Source organism: Martes martes (assembly GCF_963455335.1).
Source record: "Martes martes genome assembly, chromosome: 2".
In the NCBI taxonomy this organism is placed as follows: domain Eukaryota; kingdom Metazoa; phylum Chordata; class Mammalia; order Carnivora; family Mustelidae; genus Martes; species Martes martes.
In genome coordinates, this window is record NC_137889.1 from 6,714,908 (window position 1) to 6,729,369 (window position 14,462).

Consider the following 14,462-nt stretch of genomic DNA (forward strand, 5'->3'; position numbering starts at 1 on the left):
GCACGTGAGAGGGGCCGCTTTCACTTTGGGCTTTCGGGCCGCTGGGGGCAGAAGCCGAGCTGGGGGTAGTGAAGTAGGCGTTGATCCCCATCTGGTCACTGACTGTCCTGGGTGCATCCCACAGAGCCTGCGTCAGTAGGTCTGAGAGGATCCCAGAAACTTGCTGTCTCAGACGCCCGCCGGGGATCGCGACCCAGGCAGTGCGGAGGAGGGAGATGGTCCCCAACGGTGGACGGCAGCGGCCAAGGGGAGTGGGCTCGTGTTGTCCCCCCCACACTTTCTGCCCAGCCTTCCACGGCTGCCGTCTCACGCCCCAGTGACCGGCACCGGCTCTTCCACTGACGGTCGGGAGGCACAGGGCTTTCCTCTTTCGGCGGGAGCCTGGCGGTGGCGGGGACACCTGGTCTGGGTCCTCTGACATGTGGGGCACGGGCGGGCTTTCACTCTGTGCAGAACACCCAGAAATAGATAGTTCTGCTTTCTCTCTGGACACCAGGGGAAGGATATTGGCCGGAAATCTAAAGCAAAGGGACAGTTTCCAAGAGCTGCAAAGAGGGGACTCGCAGACAGCCTGGCCTTGCAGTCCCGGGGTGGACAAGGATCTCGGAGGCCGGAGGCTCGGCCTCCGCCTGTCCAGTCACCCCTTTGTTTTCACAGAACAGTGGAGTGTCTCGCCCCCGAAAGCACGTGGCGAGGTCTGAAGAAGGTCTTGGGAAGGAAAACGTTATGGAATGTTATGAAACGTTATAAAGTTTTATGAAAATAGGGTTCGGGCCCATGCATAACCTGCAACAATTCAAAATGCTTAGGGTTCCTGCTCTAACGTGCTTGTTTCCAACTTGAGTGAAGCCGGCGTGGACGGGAAGGTTATGAAGTGTGGACTTTCTCTCCCCTGTCCTGTGGGCACATGAGTGTGGGCTTCCGGCCGCTACTGGTTGACTCTGGGTACGAGTCTTTCTGAGTTCGGGTTCCCTCATCTGCAGCACAGGAAAGGGTAACCGTTCCTTCCCCACTGGATTGTTGGAGGAATCCGGTGAAGCTGGACATCACAGCCGACACGTAACAAGGGCTTGATGAGCATCTGCTATTATTACCTGAAGACTAGAACGTGTTGCAAGAAGCCCAAGGACATTAACGCAAATTTTAAGCTAGTATGTTTTTCTAGAATGGGAAACTACCATCTTTAGGCTAAAAAAAAAAAAAAAAAAAAATTCCTTTTTGGCTTGGTTTTCCGTTAAAAAAAACAAAAAACGACAAAACTTCCCAAACGTAAACAAGCAAATGAACTAAAGGAAATGTACAGTTGTGGGTAGTCATTACATCGCAAGGCCTCCCCTGGGACAGGCTGGAAGCCTATTGCTCCATCACTCCCAACCGCCCAGTCATTCACGAGTACCCTTCCTGGGACAGGACAAAATGATGTAGGCTCATTTTCCACGTATGACGTCTGCCATGATGTGGGGATGGTTCCTACTGGCCACGGACCAGTCTGAGGCTGCTGGCTAGGTGACTGCTTTCTTTCCACATGGAAAAACCACACCTAATGGGAGAGATCACCGCCCTGGAGTCCTCTGCCCATCATGATGTCAGAAGCATTTCCTAGTTCATTTCCCCGGAGTCTGACCACAGAAGCTGTGACCCTGTTGGAAACATGAAAGTGCATCTGGTATAACTCGAATTTTTCCCCAACCACAGCCACTTGACTCAGTTGGAAAGTACTGGGAACGTGATGTCCCTCGTTGGTTCCGAGACCATCTGAGGATGAACAGGGATTAGCCTCGGCATGGGCAACGTGCTGCCCTAATGGTTATACACAAACTGTGGGATCTGGACGCATTCTTCCTTTTTAGCGTCTGTATATCAATCTGCAAATTGAGGTAATAGAGACTAACAGGGTTAGCCTGTGAAAAATAAAATCTAGGAATGTGAAGCTTTGTGATACAGTGTGGGAGGGAAGGGCTGACATGCTGGTCGGGTTCGGATTTGCAAAAGGATTATGGGAACCATGAGAACAAACTTGCCACACGTTTGTGAATATCTGTCAAATGATTCTGCTTATCCGATAAGGTAGGTCAGCGCCCTGTAACACTGTCAGCGGGAGTGCAAGAGGGGTTACCGTGTTTCCTAAAGACTTCTGGAAAAGTCTCTGAAGCTTTAGATGCCTGTTGCATTTTAAGAATGCTGATGGCAACATGTTCTCCCCAACAAAGCTGTTATGGACTGTGCTGTGTGCATGGGAAGAAACACAGAAGACCTCCTGCGTAATAGAGCACAAACCGGGAAGAAGTCCAGCTGAGTCCCAATGGACTTGGTGGGAGTTTCCGTCTGATGCTGGTCCACCATATTGGATGGTGGCAAACCACCCCATTGAATCCCCTTTCTTTCTTTCTTTCTTTCTTTCTTTCTTTCTTTCTTTCTTTCTTTCTTTCTTTAAGATTTTATTTATTTATTTGACAGACAAAGATCCCAAGTAGGCAGAGAGGCAGGCAGAGAGAGAGAGAGAGGAAGCAGGCTCCCTGCTGAGCAGAGAGCCCGATGCAGGGCTTGATCCCAGGACCCTGGGATCATGACCTGAGCCGAAGGAAGAAGCTTTAACCCACTGAGTCACTCAGGCACCCTTCGAATCCCCTTTCTGGAGCCCTATAAAATGAGGGTGAACCCTGAGAAGCAGGTGCACGTGATTGAGGCTGTATTCTGGATCGTGGGGAACCCCTGCCCTACTTCTACCTACATCTGGCTGCCTTCCCTGGTCTACGAAACTTAGAGACCCTGCGTGTCCCGTAGCTGACCTTCCAAGGACCCCTTCTGGATGGTGACATCAGCCTGTCTGTTCCTTGCAGCCTTTAAGACTCAGATCAATGCATTTTTGTCCTAACAACTCTAAGTCCCAACCAATACCAAACAGTTCTGATTTTAAAGCAATCAGATGTCAGAGAGGTCAATTAAAAGATAGAAATTCAATATCTTGCATAGGAAGGAGGTGGAGTTTTGAGGATTGAGAGAGCAGGATGGCAGGAAAGGTAGCATCTTGCTTATTAGAATGAGGCTGGTATAACCACCAGGACACTCCTGGGCCACCAGTCCATTTGTCTTGTGTTCTACCTTGTGGCTGGAGAAGTCGCAAAGCAGAAAACTTCCAGCAGAGCAGATTCTGAGGAGTCTGACATCTGTGAGCATCAAAGGCCATAGGATAACTGCTTATAAAGACTTTTGGTGAAAAACCCATAGAGGAGTCAGAAAAAGTCTCACTTTTGCAAGTTTGAGAGTGAATTTGGAACTGTGTTCTAGTTGAGTTTGAAGGTGAAGCCAGTTGGTTGTCAGCAATGGCTGAGAGGAGATAGTGACTGGAGATTGTTAAGAAGGGTTCCTAATTGCACTGAAGAATTCACACACACGGCTCGAGGGAGGGAGGAAGGAGGGCGCACGAGAACAAGGAGGACTGGAGATTTCATCCACAAGCCTAGGACCACCAGAGCTTGCCGGCCAACCACCAGGAGCTGGGAAGAGGTGAGAAAAGGCTGCCTGAGGGGTTTCAGACGGGGCATGGCCTTGCTGACACCTTGAGCTTGGATTTCCAGTCTCCAGACCTGGGAGATGATGCTCTGGCCACGCAGACCCTGGCACTTTGGTATGGCTGTCCTAGGAAACCCATGTAGGCTCAGTAAGGAGGTTCAACTGATTTAATTGAGGATTCTAACTCCTTAGAGAATAAAATTAAGTGAAGAACTCGAGGTTCTCTTAGGTCCAATGAACAAGTGCTATGGGTAGCAAAATTTTTGGACCAGAGAAAAACCTATTGCGAAATGCAGTTAACCCCATTTCCAGGAGAAGTTTCTAAAAAGAGATAAGTACCTGCAAGTTGGCTGTGCAGACCAAAATCTATAAATTGACAGGATTTACACATACATCGTTTCCTAGATTATTGAAAACAGATAAATTAGAAAATCATCGTCTCCTTTCAAAATATCAGTAGTTTGCTTTAAAAATGTGTGGTATGCCTTTAGATAGCAAGTTTACTGAAGAATTCAAGATTACTTTGTTACAAATAGTATTTTGTTTATATAAATATTCTAGTTGCATATCTATGACATAAAGATGGGTGAGTTCCATGAACATAGTATATGAATTACATGAATATCAGTAGTTCAGTTAGCATGGATTTGTCACAGACATCGTATGTATCTGATGAGTGTTCTGCCTGCCCTCATAGAAAAAAAAACCGTTCATTCGACATGTTCACTCTAAATTTTCCTGTATCCATTAAGACCATCTCCCTAAGTGTTAATCTCAGGAAAAAATTAATTGTTCTGGTTCCAGTTATTGTGGGAACAATCATCATAAAACTTCATTTGTAAGAGCATTTGGTACAGACCGAGAAGAAATTACATGAGGACAGGCACTAGCAGGCTGTAAACTTCAGCTTGTGTGTTGAATCATTCCTAGAACACAGAAGGCTCTATCACGGACTCTTTCCGTGAAAATAAAATCTTTGTCCTAGATCAGAATTTACCAACGTGCAGCAGGAAAATCCTCAGAGATGCTGCACCACGGATCACAGACGGGTTCTACACAGATAGGTAGCTTCTACTTCACCCTCCAAAGCGAACTGCGGAGATCCAACCTTGCCTGTTCTTTTCCTACCTGTGACTGCCCTGAGGGCAACGCTGAGATCGGTGATTACGAGCCAGTCCTCTGTTCGTTTATCCCTGTCGTGTGCTGGTAACCGTGATCCCTCGGAGGGGTCACTGCGTGGACACACATACTCTGTCTGCTTTGGGAAGTTGATGGGGCTATGACTCTAGGGACCTGGCACCTGACATTCACCCACTCGTCCACTCACCTCTTCATTCATTCAACTGGCATTTCCTAAGCGACTTCTCTGCTGTGCCTGCTACTATGTTACCATCAGACCATTTCTTTCTCTTCCTCAGCACACCTGCCACACCGCAGAAAGCCTTACTGGGCACCTGCCGCAAGAGGGGACTGTGCTTTGGGCATTCAGTGGCCTCTCCAGGACCAGCCAGCTTCAGCAAACATGGCTTTTCCATGTGGGAAACTCTGTTCCCACTACCCACGAATGCTGCATTCCCCCTCTGCCAGCCCCTGGAGAGCTCTGCTCTGTTTTCTGTCCCTAAAATTAGGCTACGCCAGTGACCTCGTGTAAGTGCAATTACACAGCACTTCTCCTGACCCCTTGGGCATCTTTCATTGGGCATCACGTCCTCGAGGCCCATCCATGCTGGGCCAGGTGTCGGGATCCCATTCCTTTCCAAGGCTCATTCACACTCTGCTGTAGGGCGACCCCACATCCTGTTTATCCTTCCAACCTGGACACACGCGTGGGCTGTTTCTACCTCTTGGCTGTCCCTACCTTTTTGAGACTCACTCACTCCTGGCTCATGTGCTCAGGGCATTTCCTCTTCATTAATCTTCACATCCGATCACTAGAGTTGTCCTTTGTAATCAATGTCTTTCCCCTAAAAATTGCTTCAGCTCATGGGACTGGAAAAAGACCAAAAAAAAAAAAAAAAAAAGGAAGGATAAGCATGCCATTCGGAAGCAGGGTTTTCTGGTGGGGGCGGAAGGATGGGTGCAGGTGGGAGGTAAGGACCAGCTCTCCCACAGCACAGCCTCCCTGGGGTCCCTGTGACCTTTTTTATAGACCAAGTACGAATGCTACGAGAGGGGAAAGTTTCCTCCAGCCTAGTAGTTTTCCACACTGGCACCGAGGCAGACTGCAAGTGGGAGGAATTACTGACTGGCTTGGCTGAGGTCTCCTGGTTTTGTTTCAGGAAATGACCCTCGTTTTTTTCAAGAGGCAAAGAGCCGAGCACCCCATGCCCACTGGCAGGTGGGAGGTGAGTGGGGCGGGCCGGGGGACTCCCCTCTCGGGCTGCTGAGATCCAGCTCGGGGTGTGGCCTGCAGGGTCATCGTCTAGTCCACCAGTGCTGATGAGGTGGTCCAGGGGCTCTCCAGGGACCACCGTCCTGAGCACCTGCCCAGCTGTGGCGCTACATGGAACTCCCATCCAGAAGCGACACACACCCGCCTCCGCATTCGCATTTCACTGGCCGAGGCACGTCCACAGCCCTGCCTTACCTCCATGTGATGGGAAGGAGAGGAGAGTCAGGACCTTTGCACAAAGCCCTGATGACGATCCCAGTGAGAAGGGATCCCGTTAAAACACTTTGCGTATAGACCTTTTTTTTTTTTTAGACGCAGATAATCAAACCTTTGTCTAAAATCTCAATTCTCCAATTTCCCCAATATTTAAACACCTAATACAGACTGTGTTGAAAATGCTGCCTAGTAACATGCTTTCCGGGGGGAGGAGCCACGGCGGCAGCCTCTGCTCGTGGTGAGCAGGTGCCTTCGCAGCCGCCGCGTGGCTTCAGCCCGGGCTGGGAGGAGCCCTCAGAGGGTTTTCGAGAATCTATAGAGCATGATAAGTAAAGCCGAGAGGAGGTGCAGGTCACCTCGGGCAGAAGACGTGAACGTGCACACCCTCGGTGTTGTGGAGGACGGTGAGTGTGTCCGGGAAAATGGGGTGACAGTCGGGGGGCCATGAGGAAGGAGCCTCTGGGGGTTGGCGAGGAGCAGGGCACATGGTCAGACGGACCTAGGCTCTGTTTCTGATTCTGCCAACTGCCACCTTGGGACCTTGGATGAATCCCTTGGTTTTCCTAAACAGCAGTTTTGGTATGTACAAAATGAAGAGAGTATGACCAGTTTGAGGAATAAATTGGGACGGTGCGTGTGTGCCCTAAACTACAGCCACGATTATGACTGAATGTGATGGACAGTCATGGCCTGATCCTGGGTGGTTCCAGTCACCTGTGTATGTTAGCACAGCCTCCCACCCCCACCACTGCTGCCAAAACACCCCCCATCACTGAGAGAGAAGGTTTGTTGTTCCAATCTCCTCTCCTCCTCCCCCAGGGAGCTTCATGGACCTTCCCCGTGAATTCAAGCCCAGAGCCACCCCGGTATGGGCCTTGTGAGGTTTTTCCTTGCACATTAGCCCCATGCACGAACAGGAGCCCCATGGTGGGGTTTGACTACTCCAGTGTTGCATTTCTGGGGCCGAGACAATTTGCCAGAACTCCCAAGACACTGAGCAGAAAGAGGGGCCCCACAAGGCCACCCCTAAGAGCTGTGGTGCACAGAGGCCAGGACCCCTGTGGAGAGCTGAGAAGGGCCGGGAAATTCTGTGCACCTGCACAGACACCTGCTCGAGGTGCTGCCCGTGTTCACGCGGTTCCAAGGAAGCGTTTCCTGGCCGCTTCTGCCAACCATCTCGGGCAGGCCCCGGGACAGCCCCTCGTCCGGGTGTCCCCGTGGCTGCCCCTCCCGCGATTGGCCCTCGTCTCAGCTCCTTCGTTCCAGCTGACACCCAGACCTCGGCCAGGGGGATCTTTTGGTTAGATTTTGTGAGAAGAGTTCCAGGCCCCGTTTGTGTGGTTCTCTGGCAAAGGGCCCAGGCCCCATGGACACTTTGAAATTGGGGACCCGGTGGAAAACGAAGCCCTACGTGCACGGAGCGAGGCCAACTGACTGGAGAACCGGATACGCAAATCCATCGGCGGACGGAGGACGCACGTACGGAATCTTCTGGTTTGTGACAAAGTGGCCACCGGGCACAGCCGTGGAAGTTGTATTTTGTGACAGGAAGTCCGGCTGAGGGGACAGGGGGAGCGGAACCCAACCCGGATGGGGCAGCCTTTTCTTGACCTGTACGGGGGGCATGGGACTGGTCGTGGCTGGAACCCCCTGCCGATGAGTGAAGCGCGGATAACCCACAGAAGGAAGAAAGTGGTTTATCGCTCAAGTATTTCAACCAGGCTTTTTTCTATTGCTTTTCGGGTTTTTCCATCATGAATATTTATTATGAATGTAATATGCCAAACACTATGGTAGGTGCTTCACTTACGTGATCTCAAAATCGCTGACAACCTTGCTGCTGGGCAGGTGTTAGAGGAGGCCCCGTCTGTGGATGAGGAGACTGAGGCCCAAGGCAGGTGCCCTGGCCACGGCCATCAGCAGGCCTGCATGACTCGAGAGCTGAGAACTTTTCTTCACATTTGCTTGCTCCCCGCCGCCCCCCACCCTCCGTGGAGGTCTCTGTTGCCCACTGATGGTTTGGGGTTTTTTTTAAAGATTTTATTTATTTATTTGTTGTTAGAGAGAGAGGGAGCGCAGGCAGGGGGGAGTGGGAGAGAGAGAAGCAGGCTCCCCGCTGAGCAGGGAGCCCAATGTGGGGCTCGATCGCAAGACCCAGGGATCGTGACCTGAGCTGAAGGCAGACACCATACTGACTGAGCCACCCAGGCATCCCTCATCGATGTACTTTATTTTCTGCTCTGCTTTTACGAATACTGTGTAAATTTTCAAATACAAATATATCTTTCCATGAGATGGCAAAAGTAGAAGAAGGTATCTTGGAACTTTCAAAGTGTTCGAAAATGAGATGGCAAAGGGCATCATTGCACATTTTCACACAAGGGCTTGTGGTTTCTGTGATTACGACGCTGAAAACGTGTCCTAGAATTGTTTTTTTCTTCTTCTTTCTTCTTCTGCATAAAGGCTGACTTGGAGATAGGAGGGAAGGGAAAGGAAAAAAGGACTTCCCTGACCCGTGGTCCAGACAGAGGCTACCCAAGGCGTGTGCACCGGGCACTTGCGTTCCATCCAGACAAACATCAGCCTCACCGAGAGAGAATTTGCTGAACAAATCAGTGAAAAATGAATGACTGAAAACGTGCAGCTGAGGAGTAATTGCTCCTATAAAAATCCTGACCCTAATCGTCAGTTGGATGCTATTACATCTGTTATCTCTTCCAGGGCACAGACCTAGAGAGCTCCTTTAACTCAAGACTCTGGAAGGATGCTGAGAGAATCTGATGAGGATTGCTGAATCCGGCCTCCTGAAGGGGAACTGTATGCTGTTTAAAGGAAATCAGGAAAATATTCATGTGTAACAATCCCATAATTGGATATTAAATTGTTCTAAGATGTATTTTGCCTCAACCCTTTACCCCACTGTTTGAGGAACACCGGGGCCATCTGTTTATATCGCTGTTGTAATTCCTACAGAAATGGAACAAGATGGGAAGGACTCCCCATTTCAAGGGCAAAGCCTACAGAAGCAAAAGGAGACAGTCTGTGCCATGCATCGCACTGTGGGAGAGAAGGGGTAACGGCATCACTTCCCGTGGACAGAGCGTTGGGGTCAGAAGCACCAACCACGGGCAGCTTCTGGGGAGTGAGGGATTGTCTGTGTGCAGGGCAGCGTCTCAGGCCAGTGCGCAAATTCAGCCCACGTAGGAGAAGCGGGAGCTGCAGGCAGAGGTCCAGCCGAGTTGTGGTCAAGGGAGTGAGTACGTTGCCTTTGGGGGTCCTGGGACGGGGAAGCCGTGTGGGACTGGGAAGCTCTGAATGGGAAAGGGGGTCAGGGCTCTGATCCCGAGCCCACCTGAACTCCTATGACTTTGGGCAGGAATGTCACCTCCGTTCATCTTGCAGCCTAAAAGGAGAGTGTTGGGTTGGTGGCCTCTGAGATTTCTTCTAGATCCAATATATTCTTGGTGTCAGCTGGAGGCTGCCCCTGTTTGGGAAGAAGCCAGACGTGGGGCTGAGCTGGGGGTAGTGAGGCTCAGGGAGGGAGAGCAGTGGGGCCGAGGGAAATGTGTCAGGTGCCGTATCTTAGTGGTGGACATTCAGAGACGCTCGGGATCTTAGGGGAAGCATCTAGAGACGGACAAGTGGGGTCACTCATGGAGAAAGGGAAGGACGAAGGAGGGAGGGCTGACGTGCCAGGCTGGGAGATGGATGTTTATATGGAGGAGGGACAGGAGAGTGAGGAGGGGATGAGTGAAAATTCAAAGCCTCTATAGTGGGAAGATGTGGGGAATTAAGCAGGTTCTGCACACACGTTTTCCATCTTCCCAGAAAGGACCGAGCTGGGGTAAACGTCATGGGCAAGGTCTTAGGGACTGAGGGGAGGTGAATCAAGCATTTTTGGAATCAAGAGGCTGAATTTACAGTGAACTCAGTTTCCCACTCTGCTGGTTTTCTCCAGGAACCTAGAGGATGGTCACTATGGTGCAAGTGTAGGGCTCATGTCACTGTCGCGTGTCCTGCGTGTGTGACTCAGTCTGGCCCGCAATGGCCCAGATGAGGCGGGGGTGGGGGGCTGGGGCAGCACGGGCTGCACCCCCAAGCCTGAGCCCCGGGCTGGGCTGCCAGCACATGTGACCCTTCAGTTAGTGGCGGGGCAGCCTTCTGTCCTCGGGCTCTGTGGGCTTACCTCACTTCGGGCTCTTCATCAAAGACAGGAAGAGCATAGGTCTCTTTGCGACTTCACTGCAGAGTCAAAGGCATTAAAAAAATCACTTTAGGGACCCCTGGGTGGCTCAGTTGGTTAAGAATCTGCTTTCAGGGCACCTGGGTGGCTCAGTTGGTTGAGCGACTGCCTTGGGCTCAGGTCATGATCCCGGACTTCTGGGATCGAGTCCCGCATCGGGCTCCCAGCTCCTTGGGGAGTCCGCTTCTCCCTCTGACCTTCTCCCCTCTCATGCTCTCTTTCACTCATTCTCTCTCAATAAATAAAATCTTAAAAAAAAAAAAAAAAGAATCTGCCTTCAGCTCAGGTCACGGTCCTGGAGTCCCAGGATCGAGCCCCGAATTGGGCTCCCTGGTCAGCAGGGAGTCTGCGTCTCCCTCTCCCTCTGCCTCTCTCTCTCTCTCTCTCTCTCTCTCTCAAATAAATAAATAAATAAATAAAATCTTTTTTTTTTTTTTAAATCACTTTCTTCCTTAAACTTGTATCGCCTACCCAGGGTATACCGGGCATGGTTGTAAGCCCTGGGGTTGCAGGGGAGCAGGGCAGACGAAGTTTGCTGCCAGAAGTTTCTGGGGAGAGGGCGTCCTCTGATGGTCTTCTGTGGAGGAAAACAGCTCACGGAAAGCAGAACCTTTGTGGATGCTTCTTAAACCCAGTGCACTAAGTGCTCAACACAGGCTCTTGTGGGGCAGGAACATATTGCAAAAGTTAGCTTAATCTCCAGCAGGAACGCACCATCCCCTGGGGGCTCTGGCCGGTGTTTCTGCTCTACCTCGGTGAGGAAACTGCTTTCTCTTTGATGGGAATCAGGTGCCATGGCTTTGACCCCTGTCCTGCTTTCAGCTCAACCTTCTGGATGAAGAGGGCAGAGATGGGTGGGGACATCGCTGTTCGGGAAAAACCGGCCATCCAAGGGTGAGTCAGCACCTTTTCTAGAAGACACTGCTAGACCGCTGCTCAACCCCCGTATCTCTGGCCTCTTGCTGAGTCAGAGCCTTTTCAAACGTTCTAGAACTCTCTCTAGGCAGAGAGAAGGCACCTGTAGCCCTTGCCATTCCGGCCCCCAACAAGACAATGGGTTCAAAGCAGGAGACAGTGGAAAGTGGGTCACCTTCCTGGCCCGGTTGGGGCCTGAGGGAGCCTCTGGAGTGAGGGGCCCCATGGGGAGTCTGCTTGGATCTCAAATGTGAAGCGTGTGTCCTTTGCTCCTCCCCCAGCTGGGCGTGAGGATGTGGAGGAGACTGGGGCCGCAGTCAGAGCCACGGGGACCTACCACGTTACCCTCTGACCCCGCCGTGGCACCCCGCCCCTGCACTGCTCTGATCTGGAGGGGGTGCTCTCTGGAGCTCTTCCCCCGGGGCCAGAGTTTCTCCTAGGGCTGGGGGACTTCCCTCGGTGTGTGACGCTGGAAACATCCCATGTCCCAGCAGAGGGGGAAGAAGGCCCTGCTGACACGTGGTGGTCCTCCCTGGCGTCCTGCAGAGGCCACACCCGTGGACTGCGTGGTCTGCAGCGACGTCTGTCCCTCGGGGTCCTCAGACCTCTGCGGAAGGACCAGGAAGGACCCGGCTTCTGCGGCTGCTTGCTAACGACAGACTGGTGCCTGCAGCACTTTCCTGGGTATGTTCTGGGAGGCTGGTTTGTATTCTGTGGGGATTTTCCTTGGTCCATCACCAAACACAGCTTGCCCAAGGTTAGAGCAAACCAACTGGTTACCAGTTCTCCTAACAAGAGACCAGAGGAGGGAGGGGTAGGAATCTGGAGGCAAAATCCCGAGGGAAAGACCCCAGGCCGAGTGAGAGGTCTGGTCCGAGGTCTGGCCCCGGCTCTGGTCCAGGGCCGGCCGTCACCTCCTTCTCTGGCCATGAGTCAAACACACCCTCTGGCCCTTCCAGACCTCCTCCACCAGGCAGTCTTCCCGCTGTCCTCCCTTCTTACCAGCACTCGTTGATATGGTCTCCACATCAATGAGCCAGATTTGTCATTTTGATTTGTTTTTATGTTTCTTGACATGTACAACCCTGTTTCAAAGTGCCCTGCTCCCGATCCACTGGAGTGAACGTTTCCTAAAGTCAAGGACATTCTTATTTCCTTGTTTTGTTTTTCAGAGTGTTAATTTTTTTAGAACCATTAGAGGTTCATAGTAAAATTGAATGGAAGGTGCAGAGATTTCCCAGCGGTCCCTGCTCCCCCTCCCACAGCCTCCCCCACTATCTGCATCCTGAGCCCCACGGTACCTTTATTGTAATCCATGAACGTCCGTGGACACGTCGTCATCACCCGGAGTCCGTGGTTTACACCAGAGGTCACTCTTGTTGTTGGGTGTTCTATGGGTTTGCCCAAATGTATAATGATGTGTTTCCACCATGATGATGCCATACGGAGCATTTTCACTGCCCGAAAACCCCTCTGTGCTCTATTCCTTCCTTCCTCCCCGCAATCCTGGGCAGCCTCGGATCTCTGTACGGCCCCCACGGTTCTGCGTTTTCTGGAACATCAGAGAGTTGGAGTCACGCACCACAGGGCCTTTCCAGATTGGCTTCTTTCGCTTAGTGACATGCATTTAAGGCTCCTCCCGTCTTCTCGTGGCCTGATAGCTCATCTCTTTGTGGCCGTGATTCTCTTCTACCGTCTGGATGGACCACTGTTTACGTATCCATCACCTCCTGAAGGACCTTTCGGTTGTATCCAAGTTTGGGCAATTATGAATAAAACCCCTATAAATATCCATGTGCAGATTTTTGTCTGGACTTGAGTTTTCAACTCCTTTGGGTAAGTTCCAAGGAGGACAACTGCTGGATCGTACGGTTAGAACATGTTCAATCTGTAAGAAATTTCCAGCTTGTCTCCGAAGCGGCTGTATACTCTGCATGCCCCCAGCGGTGGGTGACAGTCCCCATGGCTCCACGGCCTCTCCAGGACTTGGTGTTGTCAGTGCTCCCAGAGTTGGGCCATTCTCGTGGTGCGCCGCGGCATCTCCCCATTTTCCTCTGCATTTCCCCAATGACATACGACGTGGAGCCTCTTTCCTTGGGCTTATTTGCCATCCGGGCATCTTCCCCCCATACACAGACAGACACAACGACGGTCACCCTGGGCCATCACAGATCTGAGTACTGGCTATCCTCTCAAGTCCTCTGCTCCCGAAACCAGAACGAGAGCTTCCTGAAGGCGGAGCTTGTGTGAATGGTCTGCCCCCCAACACCTAGGTAGCAGCTTGCCCCCGAATATTCTGGCTCCCACGTTTGCGTGTGTGATCACGGAGAGACTGCTTCCCCAACCTGAGCCTCAGGCTCTTCATCTGGGAAATGGGAGAAGAAAAGGATCCACTTTAGAGAGCTTCCAGGGGTAAATGTGCTGAGAGATACGCGTAGCTCAGAGCCTGGCACAGGACAGCACTTAGAAAGACGAGCTAGTGGCAGCAATGGTTATTTGCTTTTTGGAAGAACAACTAAGTTCTGTTGGTTCAAAGAGGAGCTGAACCGGGACGGGGCAGCTGCTATCATTCTCTGATACCAAGAAACGTGAGGCCAGCAAGCAGGTGACTTCTTGCATTGTTTCTAAAATTAGCAACTTTGGAGTCATGGCTGGGTAGAAAAAGTTAAAACAAAGTAACCATACCACTGTGGCATCTCAGTAAATTCTAACTCCCAAAGCAAGTGTTTGTGGGACGCCTGGGTGGCTCAGTGGGTTAAGCCCCTGCCTTTGGCTCAGGTCATGATCCCAGGGTCCTGGGATCGAGCCCCGCATTGAGCTCCCCTGCTCAGCGGGGAGCCTGCTTCGCCCTCTCTCTCTGCCTGCTGCTCCCCCTGCTCCTGCTCTCTCTTTCTGACAGATAAGTAAATAAAATCTTAAAAAAAAAAAGAATTAAATTTAGAGATTAAGAGAAATTAGCTAATTTTGGGACTTCACCCCAGGAGTCAAGCTCAAATGTCGGCAAAGGGGTCAGCCGGTTAATGGAAGCCCAGTTCGTGTGTCACCACTCACTTTCTAGCCCCTGCTCAAGGCCAGTCCCCGCCTGGCCTCCTTCCTCACACCATTAACACGACAATTAATGCAGGGCTGGAACAGGCCCAGACGAAACACTTGTTTAGAACACTTCCTCTCACTTCCCCGGCA

The 14,462-nt window shown here is 51.5% G+C and overlaps 1 protein-coding gene across 1 annotated transcript in view; it reads left to right on the forward strand.

Annotated features, from left to right (window-relative positions):
- Positions 1–9,016, forward strand: part of AGPAT5 (1-acylglycerol-3-phosphate O-acyltransferase 5) — an 83,441-nt gene extending 74,425 nt beyond the window's left edge. The window contains exon 9 of the mRNA XM_080797737.1: positions 8,843–9,016. Coding sequence (XP_080653863.1) covers positions 8,843–8,868 — 26 coding nt within the window. The 3' untranslated portion in view covers positions 8,869–9,016. The remainder of the gene's footprint in view (positions 1–8,842) is intronic.
- The last annotated feature ends 5,446 nt before the right edge of the window (positions 9,017–14,462 follow it).